The sequence below is a fragment of the Pimephales promelas genome, chromosome 3, assembly GCF_988280905.1.
Source record: "Pimephales promelas chromosome 3, fPimPro1.hap1.1, whole genome shotgun sequence".
NCBI classification, from domain to species: Eukaryota; Metazoa; Chordata; class Actinopteri; order Cypriniformes; family Leuciscidae; genus Pimephales; species Pimephales promelas.
The window spans coordinates 35759128-35781854 of record NC_142771.1 but is presented as its reverse complement, the minus strand read 5'-3'; the positions used below and the strand labels follow the sequence as shown (position 1 = coordinate 35781854).

Genomic DNA, 22727 nt, shown 5'->3' with positions numbered 1-22727 from the left:
TGATAAATTGTCAATACAATGGTATAATTTTTCTTGTCTAGTTTTTACAAACTACCTGTTGAATATCAAACAATGGCAACAGTAACCCAAATGCTCTGTCAAAGCCACAAAGAGGAGACTGACCACGCAAACGGTGCAATGCCAGCGTGTCTCTACGTGATGCTGGCATTCGTTGCAGGTGTACACAAATCGGTCTTGGCCCTGGTTGTGTAGCTCCACCAGCATGCACATACTGCTCCATTTGCAGCGGCGCAGGGAACTGAACTCCCAGTGCTTATCCCTGGCCAGCGTCAGGAAGGCATCACGGCCGTCCATCAGATCGCAGGTCAGCGGCGGGTCAGGGTCCATGATCGGAGGAAGGGTGTTGACCACTGGACCAGCATGGAGGTGGATAACAAAGAAGACCTGGATTTCACAAAGTAAGAGGAGATCTGGTCAGCACTTGGCACATTAGTAAATTTGAGTGGAAGTAATGGTATTCAGGTAAAAAGTCTAGTCCCACCTCTTTGTGCTTCTCCATTGTTGCATATAGCTTCTGGGACAGATCATTAGCTACATTCGGCATCCCAGGCTTCTTTTTGTTGGCGCGGCTCACGCTGCTCTTGTTTTTGTTGGTCTTTTTATTGTTCTTCTTTTTGGCGTTCTTGCTGTCAGCTTGGGTTCCCTGCGGAAATGCAAGACATTTAGAAAAAATGTCTACATGCTACACTAAATAGACATTCACACCATTTGACACTCTGACTAACCTCTACTGTCTCAGAGGAGGCTGTATTCTCCTCCTTCTTCCTTTCCTCTTCCTCTTGTTCCAACTCTTTGATGCTTTCCTCTAGAACATTGGGCCAAAAATCACCTTCGAAATAGGGTAGCTCATTGGCACTTGTTAGCCGGTCCTCAGTGGCCTGCTTAAATATGTCCTGCATGACACAAATGAGCCATTTTGTGAGTAATATTTGTGACAATATGATGTTGACCCATTATGAATGAAACCTGACAGAGCGCAAATCCATTGACATACCTTATAGTCATGAATGATTCTTTCTGCAAATGCTTTGTCCAGCATTTTGCGGTACCACTCCTGGAGTCTTTTAGGCTTGGGAATCTTCTGATCAGGAGGGTGACAGTGGAAGATGTAGTCATCGCCTTCACTAGGTGGGCAGGCCCAGATATGACCTGTCACATATCTGTTTGTGGGAAAATCAAATTCATTAGTGCGTTAAATATGAGGGAAAAAAACACACACACACACACACTTACAAATGGCTTATTTAGAGTAGACTTGTAATTTTAGGCTAAGATTGGATAAAGCCTGAATTGTAACACCAAAAACCATTACACATTTTTTTAACCCTAAAACCATATTCACTTTATAGCCCTTAATCCTGTAATTGTGGACAAATGTGGGCACAGAGGACTCAGGTGTGATCCTAATTTTTATTTATTATAAATGTTATATCACTGTGTTCGATAAAGTTTTGTCGATCCATTTACGGTGTGTTTTTTTATTTTTATTTTGGGGGTATTTTTGAATTTATTTACTCCAAAAAGTAACATATTTTCTATGTAAATTATGCTTATTTTTATTTTTTAATTTTTTAACTACATTAAAATATCATTCCAATAAGTTCTTAGAGCTGAAACCTAAAGATGAAGTGACTTTGCGGTCACCTGGTGTCTTATTTTGGCTTATTTTAGAGTGCTCTAAATGACCGTTTTTCCCATTCATTTCTATGGGTGCCCATTTTTGACCCAAATACAAGATTAAGGAGTTTTCTTTTTCACCCACTTAACATTGTAGAATTGAGTCAAAAAAAATTGTGTGTGTTCAGGAGGCAAACTTAGGAAAAGTAGCCAAGTCTTGTACCGCTCAGATCAAGGGAAGTCTTTTTTTAAAATAAATAAAAACTATTTTGCCCACATTTGTCCAGAATACGGTTTTAGGGTTAAGGAAGCATGTTTAACTTAATCAAGGTGGAACAACTTACCCAAGTTTCTTAACATACTCCAAATAGCCAATGAGGATTTCATGGTAAACTGCAGTTCTTAGCAACCGAGGCTTGAAGAAGTGAATACTGTCAAGATACGATATGTATACCCGCCTGGAAAAAGGAGAAAAATGAGACAATCAGTAAATTTTGCCTGTTCAAGACACAATTCAGCATTGTTTTTGGTTTTTTTAGACAGATCAGTATTTGCAAGATACCTGGTGTTAGGAAAGGGACATTCAGATCCATATTCCTGAACATGCATGCCAAAGAAACACACATCCACTCCATCAATCTCCTCAAATGCAAAAAGTGCTTTGGTTCTGTAGGGAAAGCTTTCGCACATCTCTCCTGAGTCAACAAACCTGCGGAGAAATTGTTTGATGCAAAATTAGCTTCTTTCAATTCAGGTACATAGAAAACAACTCTTCGTCATCATGAAATCAAAATCGAACCAATTTGTTCCCGACTAGGTCAGAGTCAAATGCTGGATTCATGTTTATTATCAGTGACATTACCTGGATTTCATCCCAGGTTTGACCTCCACGGTCTTTTCAGAGCTCGCGACCACCCGCACAAACACCTCTCCGGCCTCGGGGTGATTCTGCCTTTTCAAGTACTTATTCACTCGGTCCTCGATGTACGATCCTAGCCTCGTGGTTTGTAACCCTGATCAGAAATACACAGAGTTACTTCACTTTGCAACAGACACCGACAGAGAAACAAGCAGGAATATACATCAAAAACACTCACTTTTAGCAGAGAACTTGTTTTCCTTTCTCGTTTTTCCTGACTTCTTCATGCAGTTGTCACAGATGAAACTGTTATAGGAGAAGAGACAAACAGCAGCTTTAGTGATCACATCAAATGACATGCTAAACGTCAGGAGAACAGGCAGGTAAAATGCTCACCCGGTTGGCCAGATGATGTCGTAATGCAGTGCACAGATTTGATGCATCTTCCTGCCACAGTCTTTACATTCAACAAAGCTGATAATACAGAGGAAGGTGTTAAAAACAACATTGGCAAGCATGATTTATTAATTTTTTTAACTTTAGAATAAGACCTAATTTGTAAATATTAGTTAATGCACTAACAATGGCAAATGCGTTTTTACAGGTGTTATTGTTAGTTTATAAAATGTTTATATTCGTTCAATGTTATCTGATTAATGTTGAGATTAACATTATGAAAGCTTAATGTAAAACGTTACCATTTCATGTGACTTTTCAGAATTAAAAGTACTGCTCACTACATAATGCACAATTGAATGCCTGCCATTTTTAAATAATATGCAAATGCATGTGCAACAATGACAATTTCCCAAACATTTAACAATTAACTTGAGTTATTTCACAAAGTGGCATTCAAATGATAGTTTAATGCAATATTGTAATCTAATCAAAGAAAGACCAAAGACATCATCGTTTACATGCAGCCAATAACCCGTTCAAAACCGGGATATTAGCAATAACCCGGCCGCGAACGGCCATGTAAACACTGGCAAAAACCCGAATATGCTCATATGCCGGATTTTAAAAACGGGGATATTATACCTGGGGTACCCCTTTTCTAACCCAAATTTTTGGTCATGTAAACGTGTATCGGCATATCCCCATATTCGCAAGGAATCTTGGTCTTTTGAGTAGAGAAAAAATCTGTGTGCAGTATACCAATAGAATACATATTGTTGCTATAATAGCATAGTCTAAAATACACACAAAAAGGATTCAAATGATTAGACTTACGGCTCGGAGTCCAACATGTCATTTTTCTTCTTCTCGAACTGCTCCTTTGATATCATACTGCAGAGAGACGAATAGGACACATTCCACATGGCATCTTTACACATGTACAACTCATTCTTTAAGAGTAATTGTGCGATTTAATAGAAGCAAAACCTCAAAGCTTTCTGGGCGACAGAAGATACATACGTCTGCGGCTGCGCTGGGTCGTCTCCCAGGGTGACACTGTCGCCCTGGATCTCGTTGAAGCACTTCTCGCAGAAGTGATACCTGTCGGCAACAAGGCCATATTTGGGTGAACTGGAGCCAGCACACAAGAGCACAGGCAAACCGGCACAGGAAGAGCAGCACAAGAGCGCAGAACGTGGGGTCGGGCAGAGATACGACACACAGCAGACATGCCGAGGCAGAGCACAGGTTAGCAATCCAACTCACAAATGAATTTTAAATTAAAAAAAAAAAAAAAATGATGGATGGCAACAGGGTGGTCTATTTTGTCATGCACTCGAGACTAGCTACATGCAGTTTCTGATTGACCACGGGATCTTAAGAACAAATTATAAGCATGAAACAAACAGAGAGTGCACTAAGATGATGAGAAACATGGAAAAGTGGTGCACTAGGGGATTTCCAGGCATTCTATTTCTAAATATTATGACAATTAATAAAGTTTTTAGGATTTACACAAATGCTAGCGGTCTGTTGGGTAAAGCAAATAACTAGGCTTGTAAACCGGAAGATTCAAATCCAACAGCGACTGATCAAAGTATTACCACTGCAACCTTGAACAAGACACTTAACCTTTGAACTTGCTTTTATGATTCTGTTTATAAGGTGCTAACAACACAGAGTCAACTGAGCACTAAAAATCTCAGGCCTGATCTCAGTGCATCACGGTCCCATTTGGAAACTCGTTCATCGCCACCTCATTTCTCACGCCGTTAGTTACCTGTTTTGGTAGCTGTAATATGTGCCGTCTCTGGAGATAGTGCAGAGCTGTTTGCCGTAGCAGCAAAGCGTCTGAGGTGAAAACTCGTACTGTGGAGACAGAAAAGACAATTCTGTGAAGTGCCGCCATGATCATTTTAGCATTATTTATAATTATTTTAAATGTTTATATTTTCTATCGTCATTCATTTTAGTTTTATTGAATACTTCGGTAACCCTTTACAGTCTTACTGAATTAGCTAACATGAACAAATAACTAGTAATATGTGTTTTACAGAAAGTATTAATCTTTGTTACCGTTAGATAATAAAATACTACAGATCATTGTTTGTTCGAGTTAGTTCACAGTGCATTGGGTTACAGATAACCTTATTTAAAAATTGTATTCAATGCTGAAATTCACTTTAAAGCAGTACTGTTCTCCGCTACAGACTTGAGCGCTCTGAGAGCGCCACTAAAATATGCTTTAAAACTTTCACAGAACATCAAACAGAAAGCACAAAACCTTTCTTTAACCTGAATTTTGTTTTGTAATAATTGTGTCTTAATTTTAATCACCGTTTCATCAACCAATTGCCTGGAATTCAAAAAATAAGAAGTAAATATAGCAGTCAATAGACAATCTCGACACAGAGGCGCGTGAACTGCAACTTCTCTCATAAATGAACCGAAAACTCAGTGTATAGACCTGAGAAATATATCTATATTGAAATGTCTACTTTTAAACAGAACAATTCAAAACGAAAGACAGATTGTTCTCTTCTGTAATCTGTACGAAACGTGCATTTCTCTCTGTGAAACGTGTGTTTCTCACTGAAGATCACAAGTCAGCGGTGTCAACTTTGCAGCGACACTGACTGTAAACACTTGTCTATTAATAAACAATTAAAATGTCTTCTTGCTCTATTTGATGTATTCACAATCATTACTTATCCCAGTTCTTTGTGACAGCTTTTATGTGCTTTATTGGCATCGCCACCCTTGCATGAACCACCGCACCCGCATTTAAAAAAAAAATATTAATTTATCGGCCATTATAAATGGCGATACCGATAGTTAGCAAAATGCCTAATATCGGCCGATAATATCGGTCGGGCTCTATTAAAGATGCCAAGCAACGATTGGTCGGGAAGCAACGTGTAGTCTGACATGTTTCTTGTCCATGACACCTCAAGAGTTTAGAAGTCAAGCGACTACCGTAGCTAGTGATGCACCGATGTGAAAATTGTGGCCGATACCAATGTCGATATCTCTAGATAGAAAACACATCGCGAGGATTAGGGCTGCACAATATTGGTAAAAAATTACATACCATATGAAACAATTTCACCCGATGACTTGAACAGCACTATTTGGAAAGAATGAATCATTCTAGAATGACTGGGGTGGTTTTGTCAAGGAGTAAATCCGCATAGAAACTAATATTGGTGTTGGACAGATCAGTTGTTTTAACCATTCATTAAAGTGAATCGGTTCAAAGGAGTCATTAGTTTGTGAATCGGATGTGTCATTAACGGACCACAGCACACGTTGTGTGATTATCCAGGCAGTTTTAGGACATCGCACAAGATTTGTCTAAACACAGAAAACATTTCATCACTAGATAGATTTTTGTTGTTGTTTATTGAAAGTGTGGTTTGTCAACTGCATGTGTGGAAAGCTTTTCAGAGAAGATAAGGCAAACTTATTTTAGCACAATTCACAACCAAAAACAAAACTTCAGTCTTCTGACCTTTTGCAATCATGTAGTCTCAAAGATATTCAGTCAACTGAAAGAAACCCGCATGTGTCTCATTTGCGGGCGACTATGTCGACGGCAAAGTGGCACAATGTGGAGAGACACTTCACTACGTGTCACAAAAGATATCATACTAACTACCCACCGGGAAGTGCACTAAAGGCAGCTTTGGGTAAGCAACAGTCTTTTTTCACGAGGACGGCGAAAAAGTCACAAAAAGCAACTGAAGCCTCATTTAGAGAGCTACACATTTTCTGATCAAGTGTGTTAAAAAATTCAGCAGATTTGGTAATTAGTTCACAATATGACAAGATTTATTTTCTAACAATACATAATTGTTAACTTTTTGCAACATAGTTCATGATTTGCTAAAAGGGTTTGTTAGTGGCTAAATTTAATGTAATGATTTAAGTGATCATCTGAAAATGTAACAATTACTGAGATTAAAGTGCTGAATATTGATATCTGTTTCCCACTTTGTCATTGTTGATCATTATTGTGAGAAATCATTAGCGTGATCAGTGTCTTCTCATAAATGAGTATCATTAATCATAATTAATAATGCATAACTAAAGGCAAATTTGTTATTTCAGAAGTGCGTATCAAACTGGGAGCCCTTCATATGACTCAGTACCCATGAAGTAGCTCTCAGTTTCAAAAGGATTGGTGACCCCTGCTGTATAGGTTTGAAGACGGTGAGAGTGCGCACGCACTTCACTCTCTCTGCTCGTTCTCTCAGTTAAACAAGCGCAGCAGTCAGTCATCTACATCACTCACCGGTCAAATAAGGCTCAAAAATACGCCTTAGTAAGGCTGACAGAAACAGTGCGCCAGTTCCAGTCTTCTTGCACTTGATGTTTAAACTGACAGGACTCATAATGCATTCGCTCGTGCAAAAACACACATCCCCGCCCCCGCTCTCACATCTACACACGTCAAATACACATCGATGATTATCAGCTTGTTCACATCGGCCCTATTTTGACATCGGAACGATACCGATGTGTAAAAAATTGACCATATCGGCCGATGTTATATTAGTGCACCGCTAATCGTAACAGACAAAAACATTGTGTAGTCTGAACCCAGCATTAGTAAATGTAAGTTAATGCATTAAAGGCGCCATATGTAATAATTGAAGTAAAAATATCCAAAAAATGAGCTACACGCATCAAAAGAATGAAAAGAAATAAGTGCAATGATGTCATTAAAAAACTGACAAGTTATAGTGCTGCCGAGATATAAACCTAAATTAGCATGCTAAATTACTAGCCGCGGCCCGGCAGGTGTTGTAATACCAGTTTCGGCCATGGGAGGCGGTATGCGGGCGGGCAACATAACCACCAGCCAAACTGCAGTACACGAGTAACTCGCGCGGCTTGTGTGTGTACTTGAACCTGATGTCAGTCGTGTGGAAATACAGCCCACTACTACATTTCAGTTCAGGGAAGAGTTCAAAAAATGATTGGTCGATATTATGCATGAGGAATACATTTTGGTAAGTTGTAACATACTGTATCTTTCAACAGTGTTCATGTTCTTTTTCCATTAGCTAGTAGAGACGATCGGTTCACGTGCGCTAGGGATTTGTGGTGTAACATGTACAAGCGCCAAAACGGTATTTATTGTTTGAATTGCGTAATAAAATTGACAGAATCTGAGAGCTTAACTAACCTGCTTGCTAAGTGTCAATTGCGTGTGTCTCACGGTGAATTTGTGAGAGCTGGCAGCTCTGAATGGCGCTAGCTTGATCAACATCAGCGAATGCTGTCTGTCAAATTAATTCAAACTAACTAAACTAATTTGAATAATATGCGCGAGAAAGAGAGCAAAACAGCGCTCGCTTGTGTTGTTTGAAGACGTGAGAGTGCGCGCGGCCGCGGCACAACTCGCTTTCTGAAGGTATACTGCCCCCATCTGGTATGGAATATGATTTGATTTTATGTGCCAGATGGCACCTTTAACTAACAAAGATCAAAATATTTCTTACAGATTTTGATTAAGTTGATTAAGGTTAAAGGACAAGTTCTGTATTTTACAATTGAAGCCCTGTTTTAAGATCGTTTCTGATTAAATAGTATGGTTAGGGTCGTTGTTTAGACAAATGCTGCTGTCACGAGAATTTTCGGTTTCTGTGTTAGCACCCCCCCACCTTTATAATGCTAGCATAGGTGCACTGGAACAATCATCCATAAAAACGCATAAAACTTTAGTTTACAAAGACGTGAAACTCACCGAGTGGTCTGGGGTGTTCACTGATATGCTCACACAAAAATCGCTGCAAAATATGCTTTCCAACAGGTGTTTTACCATTCGTTGTAAAACTGTAGACCTATTTTTCCAAACGCCTCACAGCCGGACATTCTTCCGTTTTGAGCTTGAATAATAGACAATCCAGCCCAGTTGGTGGCGATAATGCACCTTTGCCAAATGCAAGCAAACCACTTGTATACACGCGACTGCATAAACTACAGAAAGAATACAAATAGGCCCATTTCCGTTTCCAGGCGGCAGAGTAATAACGGACATCACAGAACATACAAGTCAATGGAGATGGACAAAAACTACGATAAAACGACCCTAACCATACTATTTAATCAGAAACGATCTTAAAACAGGGCATTAATTGTAAAATACCGAACTTGTCCTTTAATCAGAATTAGTTCATTTTAGCTCAGTTATATTAATATTAACAGATCTACCTTTTGATTTCAATAATGTATTAATAAATGTAAACAAATGGAACCTTATTGTAAAGTGTTCCCACTATAGTCAACAATAACACCATGACTGCGCTCGGAATGACTGAGATGCTCTCAGGTTCGTTTGAGTTTGTTTGGACCGTTCACTTATAAGCGAACGACTCTTTCCTGAATAGAGAGGCTCCAGTTCTCACCTTGCGCCCGCAGCAGTAACCCAGACCCTGCATGACGGGGTCAATCTCCTGCTCGAACACCTCGGCCAGCTTCGAGCAGTACTTGTACACTCGAGATGTTTTGCGGTTGTAGAGCCAGGCGTTGTTGAACATCAGCCAGATGTCGTCAACATACTGCCAGGGTTCCTGGTACTGCCCAGTGTCCAGCTTCCTCTTGATGGTGGAAAGGTCAATCGGGTTCTTTACAATGTCAAAGTAGTCCTGAGGAAACCAGATCCAATACATGGTGATTATCTAATACTTTAAGATTGTTTTAGATTACATCAGTCCAATAATAGGTGAATGGGATTTACCGGGATGCCCAGTAGATTTGGGTCCACGGGCTGGCGGAAGGGCAAGGACTCTGGGTCTTGACGATACAGCGCTTCTAAGGTAGGCATCAACGCCTGTCTGAGCTCCTCTGGTTTGAAAACTGTAACAAATCATCATGATCGCGTCAAATTACAGATATTACTGAATTCTAGTTACGACGTTTTTCCCCCCCAAAGGAAATGTTTTTACTTTTCTTGCGTGACTGGGCGGATTGACTGGATGGTGCGTTGTTGTTGGTGCTGGACACGTCCTCCTCTTTTGGTTCGGTTTTTGCCTCTGGTTTCTTGTCCTCCGTCTCCATTGTTTCCTGTTTGGGTTCTACAGTCTCTGGCTCCTCCTTTACTTGTAGAGGTTTGACATCTTCATCCTAATGAACAACAGACTGTTTCATTAGACAAGGAAAGATCGTGGAACTAGAGAAGCGTCAAGAGATTTGTTTTCAATTTGAACTTCTCTAACAAAAATTGTATTCGAGTAAGCAAGATGAATCAGTTTAAACTTGCAACAGATGCATTTAATAATATAGACAGTGAATATATTTATAAAAGGATGAAAAATCTTGCCACGACCATTCAAAATTTGGGGTCAGTAATATTTCTCAGTATTCCTGAATTTAGTTTGCTCACCAAGGCTGCTTTTATCTGATTAAAAATACATTGTGTAATATTATTGCAGTTTAAAATAACTATATTCTATTGTAATATCCTTTAAAATTGTACTTATTTTTGTGATGTTAAAGCTGAATTTTCAGCATCATTACTCTTTCAATGTCACATGATCCTTCAGAAATCACTCTAATATGATGATTTGCTGCTCAAGAAACATTTCTTATAAGAATTATTATTGATATTATACATTTCTAATTATCATCAATACCAAAAACAGTATATTTAGCTAAATATAAAGCTTTTATTTGAAATATTTACTGTCACTTTGGTCACTTTTACTGCATCCTTGCTGAGTAAAAGTACCAATGTCATTATTTGTATCAAAATAATGTAAAAAAAATCTTACCAAACCCAAACTTTTGAACGGTAATGTAATACTCAAGAAAAAAAAAAGTCAAGAAACTGATTTCAAGTTTAATTTCAGTAATATCACACCTCCATCTTGAGATCAGGCTGCTTTTTCCCAGATTCAAAGCCCTGCTCGTCATCTTGATGCTCAACTTTGGGCTCAGCAGCAGGGTAGTCGGGCAAAGCTTGCTGGGAGTGGGTCTCAGCCACAGACGCGGGCGTGGGAACTCTATTATCAACGCTAGCGGCCATTTGAGAGAGCTAATGGACAGACAAACGAGGAACGACATGAGTTAAGGGTGTCATCGCATACAACTGCAAACGAGGCTGTGTTTTCGGTCCTCACCGGAGTGCTGGGCTGCTGGGCTTGCACAGAGGTGGGCTGCTGCATCTGCAGGGGGGGCTCAGGCTGGGACTGCAGGGGCGTGAGCGGCTGGGAGGGGGCAGGGGAGGAGCCCAGGACTGAGGGAGGGCGGGGCAAGCCGCTGGGGATGTGGGTGGGCGTGACGTGGCCTCCGGCGGAGGCCGGCGTGGAAGGCTGGGTCTGGAGTGGCTGTAGGCTAGCAGCTGCTGATGGGGTGGAGGGTGGAGGAGGGGTGGAGCACAGGGCGGACGGGGGGCCGAGAGAGCCCACAGCATTCAGGGTCATGTTAGCGTTCTGTTGCTGCTGCAGAGGAGAGATGGAGGGCATAGCGACTCAGATGATATAGCAAATCAAACTACATTGGCCGCCATTTACAATGGACTGCGACAGCCGGTTGCGGAAGTAAATTCCATTCATTTTCTCCATACGGACATTCATTTCTAACCTTTTGTCTACTTCTTTGGTTCAAATAAACATTTTTTTTAAGAATGCGATTCAGCTCTTAGCTGGTTTGCTTTGTTCATGGCCAATAACAGATCGCTGTGGGAAAATGAATGGGAAAAATACTTCCGTAACTAACACGGCTGAAAAGGTGGATGGTCACTATTTCACTCTGAAAGTGTTTGTGGTGGTGAAATGTCTCACTAGAAAGCCTAAGTAGCACCACATACAAAGAAACGCTGATGGAGAATGGACATTCCTGACTCCTCACCTGTGGGACAGACTGTCCTGACTGTTGGGCAAGGTTTACATTCACATTCATGCCCCCGGCTGATGATGGGAAGGGCGTCTGGTTCATGAACTGGTTCTGGTTGGGCGGCTGGCCCACCATATTGTTAGCATGGCCTGCCATCATGGTTGTTGCTTGCTGCATCCTGGAGGGAGACATACCCATCTACAAAAACATGAAGAGAGGTTAGAATTGAGCCACAGACGTGTATATTCTTTAAATTAATAAACTCCTTTTTAAATCAATATTTTGTGCCAAATTATTGATTTATTTGGTAGGTAACCATGTTATAAGTGGGGAAATGTATAGCGAGGCCAAGGCAGTTGTTACAGTGAATACAACCCCTTCAGGCTGATTCAAGACCCCTCCGCTTCACGTTAAGAGTTCGCAGGGTTATATTCGCTATAACAACGTTATTCACCATTCAGTATACAGTCTTTGGTAATGCTCACCGCTGGAACATTACCCATACCCATCTGAGGGGGGTGGGTCATAGGGGATGCTGCGCGAGGAGCTCCCACCGGCGACTGGGACATCTGCACGTTCTGCATGGTCACGGGGTTGAATTGGCCCATTCCTGCAGGGCATGATGGGAAAAACACATTGAAAAGTGGATAAAAGGGGGATTGAAGCTTTTGAGTAATTCCTGCGCTACTAGTATGGCCAGTCTGACTGCTTTTTTTCCTTCCCAAGTCAACATGAAATGGCATTCATAACCTATTTTATTCCTGTAATATGACATATTTCAGATTCAAAAAACTTCTTAAATCTATCATTATTTGCTATGATTGACATAACTTATATTACATTAAGGTTGACCGCCAATGCGTCTGCCAAATGTAGTAAGTTGTAACATATTGATAAAAGATTAGATGAATAACACACAAAAAGACCCAGAACATGTGCTAAGATTGTAAATAAAAGCAATTTGGATACATACACAATTCAAAACAAAGCAAAAAGGAATCGGGTAGACGATATAGAAGAATTGATTAATTAAATGTACTAATCAGAAATGTTTCTTGAGCATCAAAGCATCAAATTAGAATGACTTCTAAACGATCATGTGACACTGAAGACTGTAGTAATAATTAGGGTTGGGTATCGAGAATCGAGTATCGATTGGAATCGGGACTAACTTTTCGTTTTTCCCGGAATCGTTCAAAAGTTAAAATTTTGATTCCTAGTTTCGATATTCACAGTCCGCAGAGCGGAAGAAGAAACCGCTGAACAACACCAACGAAGAAGCGTCTACCGGAAGTGTTGGCATAACCACGCGAGTCGAACATGAGTACCTTACGTCGGCGGTCCAAAGTGTGGCTTTACTTTTCTAAAAATAACGAAATCTCGGCAAAATGCAAAATTTGTGACAAAAGGAGTATTTTTACAGAAGGAGTATTTCCTTCAGAAAGGATTATTTCCTTCAGAAAGACCGTTGGTTAGCAAGGTTAGCTAAACTTTTTGACCCTGCCTCTTAAAAGAATCGGAATCGAGAATCGTTAGGAACCGGAATCGAAACAAGGAATCGGAATCAGAATCGTTCAAATTCAAACGATACCCAACCCTAGTAATAATGCTGAAAATTCAGCTTTAACATCACAGGAATTAATCACATTTTACTATATATTCACATAGAAAACAGTTATTTTAAATTGTAAAAAATATTTCACAACATTACTGTTTTACTGGAAAAAAAACATGCAAACTTTTGAACAGTAGTGTATACATGTATACAAAAAGATAAACCATACCTTGAGGGACCTGCATCCGGGCCATCAACTGATTTGGCACATTGGACATAGGGACAGGTCCATCTGAGGAAATAAGGAATATTTTGAGCAGCTGAACACATCAAGAAAGCAGCCAGGGAACATTTACCATCCAAAAGATCAGCGCATTAAAAAAGCAAAGACACTAACTTGGTGGCCGGATGGCTTGTGCAGGACCCATAGCGTTGGGCTGGGGAAGGCCAGGCTGCTGAGGACCCTGAGCGCCCATTTGTGGCTTCGACAGCCTGGACTTTCTCTTCTCCTCCAGCTCCTTCTGGATCTTATAGATCTTCTCAGCCAGAAAGTGGTAATACTCATCCTGATCACAAGATTTTAAAATACATGAATACACGAACCACCCAAACCACACACCATATTGAAGGAAGGTTCAAATGTAGCACGATAGTCCAGATACTTTACCCTGCTGTTGGCCGACTCATACATGTCCCCTTCAACCTTACGCGCGTAAGCGACCAAGTTGTCCATGCGTCGGTCCTTCAGTGCTGCAGGGTCAGGCGTCGGGAATATGGCTTGAACTCTGTAGGGGTGTTAAAAGAATACAGTGTTAAAGAGAACTGCCCTTGGCAAATCATGATTGTGAACAGGGTTTGAAAGTGACACCCGCCAAACGCGAGTGAAAAGCCACTGTGGCGTGTAACGCAATTCAACACATTAGCCAATTCGGCGGGTTATGATTCATAAATTATGTTCAATCACTTCGCGTGCCATTGCTATCAGAGCCCTTCCCCTAAACGTAGCCTCAAAACAATGCATAAAGAGGGTCGCGCACAATGAGAGAAAAATGTATTAAATTCAAAAGCATTATTTTCTAGGACCGTACGCAGACGCACAACAGCGACACCAACGGCTGTTCAAAATCACGCCGAACCACACCATAGTTGTCTATTAGAATACAACGATTAAGGACAAATATATGTGCGAACTGACTTCCCCCTAGGTGACTTGTGTATTGTGCATTTTTCAGAAGCAGGTTTGTTTTTGTGGCTTGAATAAATATGCTTCATATAGAGAAATAATATGGGTCGCACTTTCTCTTTCCGGTTGCACTAGGGGCGTAACGATACATCGTTATATCGAGATATGATTCGAGATAAAGAGTTAGTTTAATCCAAGGCTCAGCTCAACTGTCTTTATAATCTATAACTCACTCAAAGATGTCAATTCTGTCATCATATACTCACACTCGTGGCAACCTATACGATTTTTATTCGACAACCAAGCACAAGCAAAGATATTTTGACGAAACCGGAGCGATTTCAGTTCTTCCATTTAAAGTCCATTCCTCTAAAATTTAAAAGATCCAACAAAAATCAAAGGCATTGTAATGATCACCGCTCATCTAAGTCTTCTGAAGAGAGATACGATGGCTTTATGTGATGAACAGATTTACAACGACGGGCATACTCTAAATGTTTAGATGCTTGCGTGACGTGCGAAAGCACATTTTTGTTTCAACAACATTCAGAATTGAGATGGATTGCATTGATCATCTGATGCTTGTACGCTTCACTCCTCAAAGTGAAAGCGCAAACATTATTTAAATCACCATATCACGTTTAGTTTTAGTAGTATGATTATTAAAGGAGTAGTTCACTTTTGAAAAAACTTTTGCTGATAATTTACTCACCCCCATGTCATCCAAGATGTCCATGTCTTTCTTTCCTCAGTCGAAAAGAAATTAAGGTTTTTATTGAAAACATTCCAGGATTTTTCTCCATATAATGGACTTCAATGGGAACCGGATGGTTCAAGGTCCAAAAAGACAGTTTCAGATGCAGCTTCAAATGTCTTTAAACGACACCAGACGATGAATAAGGGTCTTATCATGCGAAACGATCGGTTATTTCAAAACTTATTCCAAAAATGTAACTTTTCTAAGAATGCTAGCCTTGCTATATTGTCTGAGGCGCGTTTGTAACGTCACGTAATAACATTCAAAAGGTCACGGGCGACGTAGCCGGAAGTACAGAATCAAAATCGTCCGACATCGTTGTTTTACCTTTTAATTCCTTTTTTTGTAAACAGTGTTTGAGCTAGTTTGCACATTCAACCTATGCGTTCAACTTTTAAACACTGACTCTGTACTTTCGGCTACGTCGCCCGTGACCTTTTGAACGTAATTACGTAATACGTGACGTTGCAAACGCGCCTCACAGAATAGAGCAAGGCTAGCATTTGTCCTTAGAAAAGTTACATTTTTGGAATAAGTTTTGAAATAACCGATCGTTTCACATGATAAGACCCTTATTCATCGTCTGGTGTCGTTTAAAGACATTTGAAGCTGCACTGAAACTGTCTTTTGGACCTTGAACCATCCGGTTCCCATTGAAGTCCATTATATGGAGAAAAATCCTGGAATGTTTTCATCAAAAACCTAAATTTCTTTTCGACTGAGGAAAGAAAGACATGGACATCTTGGATGACATGGGGGTGAGTAAATTATCAGCAAAAGTTTTTTCAAAAGTGAACTAATCCTTTAAAGGTGTTTTAGATAGGAGAGGTGGACATAGCGAGCACGGCTTGTCATATCCAACGAAGGCCTGTATTGAAAGCGCGAATACTACGTGATTTACTTTTCTTCAGTGACATTACTACATTAAACTACTAATATATAATGTTGAATATAATGTATAATAATGCAATGGGGCAATATTTGTGAGTCCTGATAATAATATTAGTTTAATAATAATAATAAAAACGATTTTGGCTTAAGAGAGCTCAGTATCGCAATTTGTATCGAATCGTGACACCCCTAGTTTGCACTGTTTTTTTTTTTTTTTTTTTAATACCTTAATTCAAACTCATTGACGCCACTTGAAGTGAACTTTTGCCTGTATTGTGATTAGATTCACTGTTTTGGACTTGAGAACGCGAGTACAGAATGACGTGACCGGTGTGCGATAAGCCTGCCTTTGAGATGTCCGCAGCGCGGCGCTTCCCGTCTGCTGTGCGACTGGTAAACGCTCCGCCAGAGCCCTAGGAGACAATTAAGAGGCCACTTTTTATAGAGGCCTGTTCTCATAAATGCCGCATGTCCAAGACTTTTGGGCAAAAAAGCGCCCTAGCGTCTTTATTGCTACGTGCAGGTAAACTCATGCCAAATCATTTTGTTTTATTTCCATTTTATTTTATTTGAATGATATCTGCAAACAGTGATTGACTGTCGTGAAGCTGAAAGCAAAACAATGATTTAGAATCGGATTTAATAATAAATGTATTTAAATCTAAGCTGGTTTATACCTGATATTTTAGTTTTGGCTGTTAGAAGATCTGAATGGCAGGCAACTTCAGAAGCCAAATTGGCTGGTGAGCGAAAATGTGAAATATGAATTCTCCAACTCACAGTTTGTGCACTAGGTGATTCCTCAAGTCCTGAGTGACGTGCTCGTGCCAGGGCTTCTTCATGCCGGGCATTGACAGCGGTGCAGCTGTGGGCAGGTTCCCAGCGCCGCCCATGTTAGACCCGTCTGACATCATCTGACTGTGAGAGCAGGATTACAACATTAGTTTTAAGAACATCACTTCCCAAAAACGTAATATTTCAAGATTTTTCGACATTACAGGGTGCATAATTTGACAAAAATCTGCAAAATCTGACAAAGAACCTTTCAAAAAATATATTTTTCCCTTTTATCGTCTCAGATTTCCTTTAAGTTTCAGACATTACTCTACAGATGCAGTGTGTGTGAGAGGTTAAAGGCGAGGGATGAAAGGTGAAAAGACTCACTTGCTGTTGAGGGATGAGGGGAGAGAGGAATCAGTGTGAAGGTTCGTCTGATCGGCCATACCGTTACCGCCGATGTTCATCTGGTTAGTGCCTGAAGATGTTGTGGGAAACCAGACAGGGGTTACACACGAATACACCACATGATGAGCAGCATGAAGTTTCAAAGCATACTGACACCAGAAGCAACAAAATGTATCGCTTATCGACCAAGACGCACTTTATATGCCAGTTTTGATCTTTCCACTTTATTATGTCCCACCGTTACTAAGATATTTGATGAACTACATTTAGCAAATCCAATTATGCAATATAAATCATGTGGGACTTGTGTGCATCTTTGAAATTGCATTTAGAAATTATAAATATTAGGGCTGGGTATTGAGACAAATTTCACAATTCGATTCGATTTCGATTCACAAGCTTGCAATTCGATTCGATTACGATTCGATTCAATATCGATTATTTTGGATATCAGTTACAATAAATGGCCATTTTTCTCAAGGGAATCAAATCTCTTAACTAATGCTGTAAACTATGGTAGTCTAGTTGTAGCCTACTAGGCTTCATTAGCCTAATATGAAGGTAATAATGAACTGTTTTGTAGCTATACAAACACTTAAATTACACTTTTATTTATTTTTATAATAAGATTATATGAAATATAAACATTTAAATGGTGGCTGTCATAAAAACTTGCCAGATTTATTCAAATATGAAGGTAATAATGAAGAACATTAAGATTATAATGCATATGTAATATGGTGTATATATTTAGCAAAATGCTCCTCTCTGGAGTTATTTTTTCTAGCTGACTAACGAGTTGATGTGGGTTTTCTGAGGTAAATATGACGATACATGACATTGATTACAAGCTGTTTAACTGATGTCTTTCCACGGTCGAAACGCTGACTGAGCGAATCAATGTGACATGATATGGATTTCGATAACACACTTTCAGATGCTCATTCATGTTTATTTCACGCCAAAACGCTATTTATGTTTTTGAATTTCTAAAGAAAATGGACGTAATTTGAAAATTGAGACTTTGTTTCATATCAATAGTAACAAAGGACAAAGATTATTGCGATTTATTGGATGCGCGCAGCCGCGATACAATGATCCATTCATTCAAATGAAACAGGACGACTAATCGATTCTTGAGATTTAAGAATCGATATCGGTTCGTAAAAATGAGAATCGATTAATATCGAGAAAACGATATTTATTACCCAGCCCTAATAAATATGTAATATTTAGATCTGTGTGCATGTTTAGAAAATGTCTCAACGCATTGAAAATGAGGCAAGATGAAATTACAGAATGACAGCAACTTTCAAGGTTAATAATGAACATGTAACATTGACTCGTTCACAATATTCCGCTTTTAAGTCGATACCTAAAGCAGTCATGGAGCGCATCTGCTGTTGCTGGGTCTGCGTGGGCTGCTGTCCTGCGACCTGCGTCTGCGCAGCCGGCTGGTTCCCGTACGGGAGCCCGAGTGCTGCGTACGCCCTCTGCATGGAGCTGGGGTCTATGTGCGTGCCGCTGCTGATGGCGGGCACAGCGGGTTGACTCGTGCCCACGGGGCCCAGCGGAGCCTGCATGCCAGTGTTCGGGGAGCTCAGCATTGCTGCAAATACCACAAAAACACATTTGTTAAATTAAAATATTTCAATTAAACCTTTATAAATTGCACACTTTTTTCATATCATGCAAGTTGCTGCTAGATTAGGCCTAACAACCCTTAGTAAAATCACTATTATCTACAAAAAAATATTAGGTAACACTTTACGATATAGTTAATTAGTTGACATTAGTCAATGTATTAACTCACGTAAACTAGCAATGAGTTTTTAATAATCTTTGTTAGTGTTAGTTAATAAAAATAGTGCGCGTTTTGTGCACGTTAACTAATGTTAACAAAAACGATTGATTTTAATAACGTTTTAGTAAATTTTGAAATTAATAATAACTAAGATGAAGTATTGTTCTTCTTAAATATCTTTAACAAAGATAGTTAAAGGGTTAGTTCACCCAAAAATGAAAATTCTGTCAGTATTTACTCACCCTCATGTTGTTCCAAACCTCTATGTGTTTATTTGTTCAAAGGAAGTTATTTGGAAGAATGTTTTAATCAAACAGATCTCAATCCCCATTGACCATAGTAGGAAAAAATACGTACTATGGTAGTCAATGGGGAATGAGATCTGTTTGATTAAAACATTCTTCCAAATATCTTCCTTTGTGTTCAGCAGAACAAATAAACACATAGAGGTTTGGAACAACATGAGGGTGAGTAAATACTGACAGAATTTTCATTTTTGGGTGAACTAACACTTTAACTGAGGTCAACTAATGAACATTATTGGTAAAGTGTTACCCATGATATAAAAAAAAATATGTTCTTCATAGATAACTAATATGTAAATGCCTGTGGATAACCGTGCCTGCTAAATGAAAATTAAAAATAAAAAATAAAAAAAACTAAATGAATACATTAAAAATATATATTTTCTGTTTGCAATTTTGCAGTAATTCCACTTGAACTGGACGCACAAGTGACTGAAGTGGAATAGCCATTTTGGAAACACAGAGCAGCGGCACAGAGCAGAACTGCAAGAGAGACTGAGAGAACGTGCTTCTGTTGCCACTACAGGGGGATTTAAACGATTTGTCCAATCGGAAAGCGGGAGCTCTCTGTGACCCGCCCCCTGAAAAACGAAGGGTGGAGCCCCTCCCCCGCGGTGTCAGATTACAGCCCCGCTGCCTGCCGGAATCTGCTGCTGGTCTCATGCTTTCACATTCAGAGCGCAGCCGAGATGCACGCATGACCTACAGGTGGCAGCACTCATATAAACGCACCCGGTCTCTCGAAGCATGAGATGGAGAACCACACAGTAAGTACAGTAACAAACCGGTGTTCACACATTAAACTAATTTTGCTGTAATGGCCAACTTTGGGCATAATGGCAAATGCACATAAAGAAAATTCTTTATGGAAAAAGTAAATAACCATAATTAAACATAATTAAATTAATCTCTGAAAATATGATCAAAATCCTCCTTGGGAAATAAACTCAAAGAGATGCAGAGAATGTATAGAGTGTTTTTAAAATGTGGATAAGACATACGCTGCTGGTTTCTCTTGTCGCTGGCGTTCTTCAGGGGCAGACAGACGGGGCAGTCGTGCCGGGTGCAGTTCTTCCAGTGCGAGATGATCTGTCTAGAGGAGGCGCAGTGAGCCACTGTGGAAATGGACAAAACAACATGAAAACGGTTACGCTGCGAAGAAATTACACTACTGAGCAATCACATACTTAAAAAAAAAAAGAATAATGACTAGAAGAAAATATGAATAATTCATGTTTGAAAGGTGTTGCTATGTAGCCTGGCTGCGCCCTCCTACGCACTTCCGCTCAATTTCATTTTACTTCAGTAACTACGTCTGGGATCGCTCCATATCCTTAGGTTTCCAGAAATCAATTTTTTGTAGGACCAATCAGCGAATAGAGGGAGTAGCTGAGGACGATGACGTTGATGTAAGCGTGTCAGTTTGAGTTCAGTAATGGCAGAGGAGAAAGACGTGAGAAAAGCTATTCGGTCCGTTGTTGGAAAAGAAACTGCCGAATATACAGAATTTAAAGCCGGATTGTTATCGTCTCACCTCTTGTTGCACAACTGAGGACCAAGTGAAGGAGGCAGAAAGTTTGGAAGTTTGTGCTGGGCAGCTCGTGCACGATGACCGACGGACGGTTTAGCCTGGTGTTCGGAAGCCCCGAGTCCTGGCTGCTAAACTATGGTTGAAGATCAGCTCAGGAGTCGTGTCAGTCGCTCATATTCCCAACTGTATATTTACTGATTCTTGTGATGAATAGAACATTTTGAGCCCCTTTGTGCACTCGTGCAGGAGGTTGGTGTGTCAGTTTTACATGTTGTAAATCATACAAATTGGTTGTGATTTTTTAAAAATAATTGTCATAAATAAAAATGTGAAAAAACATACTTTGAAGATATTTGATTTTCAGTTTTAGATGTCAATGGTTGATTTGTTTTACTAAAAAAAAAAAAAATGCCACATAAAAATGTACAAACACATACTTTGAAGACCGTAATTAAGAAACAATAAGACGTAATATGAAAAATTGTTGTTTATTACACATCTGCAGATAGAGACAGACTGATCATTCACTGTAGCTGCTACAGCATTTGCGGCAGATCAGAAAACGACCACAGCGGCGTATTTGTAATGATTAGACACAGCTTCCACCGTTGAATGAAAATATCACTGTCCTTCGTGTCAAATATACATTTCGAATTAATAATTGTTCCTAGATGAACAAAACCTGCGGCGCTCGTGGACTGAAATCCTATTGTAAACATAATCCTCTGATCATTCGGACTTGTTGTTTCCAGCCATTTCGGCGCGTGACATACGTCACTCACGACACCCCGTTAGCGATTGGCTATGGCAGATCGTGAGTGACTTTGGGCAGATCCAATAGATTTGAACTTTAATAGTGAACCCGCCTACAAGGAAGGAAACGTTTCTCAATGGAGCGGTTCCAGACTCTATGTGGAAATGAAATGAACTAGAGTCTGGTTGAACCAGGCTAGTTGCTATGTGGTTATTAGGGTGGTCTACTAGGTGGTTGATTACTGCATACCTGAAACTACAGACTGGTGGAAAATGTCACTGGTGGGTGAAAGGGGGGGGGGGGGGGTTCTTTAAAAAAAAAAATTACACGTTTCAGAAAATTCTGATATTAGAATATATCGACATTAGGGATATGATGGTGAGGAAATTTTCCCACCGGTTAATCGACGTATGACAATACTGGTAATACCAGCATCACCAGTGGACACTAGGGGTGTTGAACTTGTTCATTTCATTGTAATAGACCATAATACATTTTAGCCTACTGACATTTCTCTGATGTCATAAATGTTACTCGCACTAGCGTAAAATGGCGGAGAGGCGAAACACAAAAGCGAATAATACAAAATCCACACAATAATTTATCAAATTTACAGTGTGAGCGCGCGAGGCTGGATGCATGTGCGCAAAGTCGAGTGCAAGTGTGTGCGTGCATTATTGCAACTTAATATTAATGTACTTTCGCGCTACAATAGTGCAGGAAAATAACACATAACATGACATTTGACAGGAAAATAACGGCATAGTTCAGCAACCATCTTCCCTGTACCGTAACACCAGAGCACTGCTGTATACCCTCGTGCCCCGCAGTCGCTACTTAGAAGTGCAACATTGTAAAGGGTCCATCTGAAACAGTGTAGCGCAGCGAACGAAATACATCGGTATGGCGGTATATTAAAAATGAATAACATAACAAAAATATACACCGGTTTTCTGAATGAACCAGTATATTGCCCAGCACTACCTTAGACCAATTTTTATAGACACAGAGCACTGCAGACTGGG

The 22727-nt window shown here is 39.9% G+C and overlaps 1 protein-coding gene across 9 annotated transcripts in view; it reads right to left on the bottom strand.

Annotated features, from left to right (window-relative positions):
- The window catches only part of crebbpb (CREB binding lysine acetyltransferase b), a 68208-nt gene that overhangs the window by 3429 nt on the left and 42052 nt on the right, over positions 1-22727 (bottom strand). Inside the window, exons 5-31 of one of the 9 annotated variants that reach the window (XM_089128800.1) lie at positions 20419-20532; positions 18684-18917; positions 17288-17378; positions 16904-17041; positions 16471-16536; positions 13960-14077; positions 13690-13858; positions 13522-13584; positions 12223-12347; positions 11753-11935; positions 11023-11343; positions 10764-10937; positions 9850-10027; positions 9642-9760; positions 9310-9549; positions 4677-4765; positions 3884-4027; positions 3731-3787; positions 2894-2971; positions 2736-2803; positions 2501-2651; positions 2201-2347; positions 1983-2096; positions 1016-1181; positions 747-914; positions 503-664; positions 124-405 (exon numbers count right to left, since the gene is read on the bottom strand). In XM_089128800.1, the coding sequence (XP_088984926.1) occupies positions 124-405; positions 503-664; positions 747-914; positions 1016-1181; positions 1983-2096; positions 2201-2347; positions 2501-2651; positions 2736-2803; positions 2894-2971; positions 3731-3787; positions 3884-4027; positions 4677-4765; positions 9310-9549; positions 9642-9760; positions 9850-10027; positions 10764-10937; positions 11023-11343; positions 11753-11935; positions 12223-12347; positions 13522-13584; positions 13690-13858; positions 13960-14077; positions 16471-16536; positions 16904-17041; positions 17288-17378; positions 18684-18917; positions 20419-20532 (3959 nt within the window). The remainder of the gene's footprint in view (positions 1-123; positions 406-502; positions 665-746; positions 915-1015; positions 1182-1982; positions 2097-2200; positions 2348-2500; positions 2652-2735; positions 2804-2893; positions 2972-3730; positions 3788-3883; positions 4028-4676; positions 4766-9309; positions 9550-9641; positions 9761-9849; positions 10028-10763; positions 10938-11022; positions 11344-11752; positions 11936-12222; positions 12348-13521; positions 13585-13689; positions 13859-13959; positions 14078-16470; positions 16537-16903; positions 17042-17287; positions 17379-18683; positions 18918-20418; positions 20533-22727) is intronic. The other 8 variants (XM_089128803.1, XM_089128802.1, XM_089128804.1 and 5 more) reach the window with 8 other exon arrangements.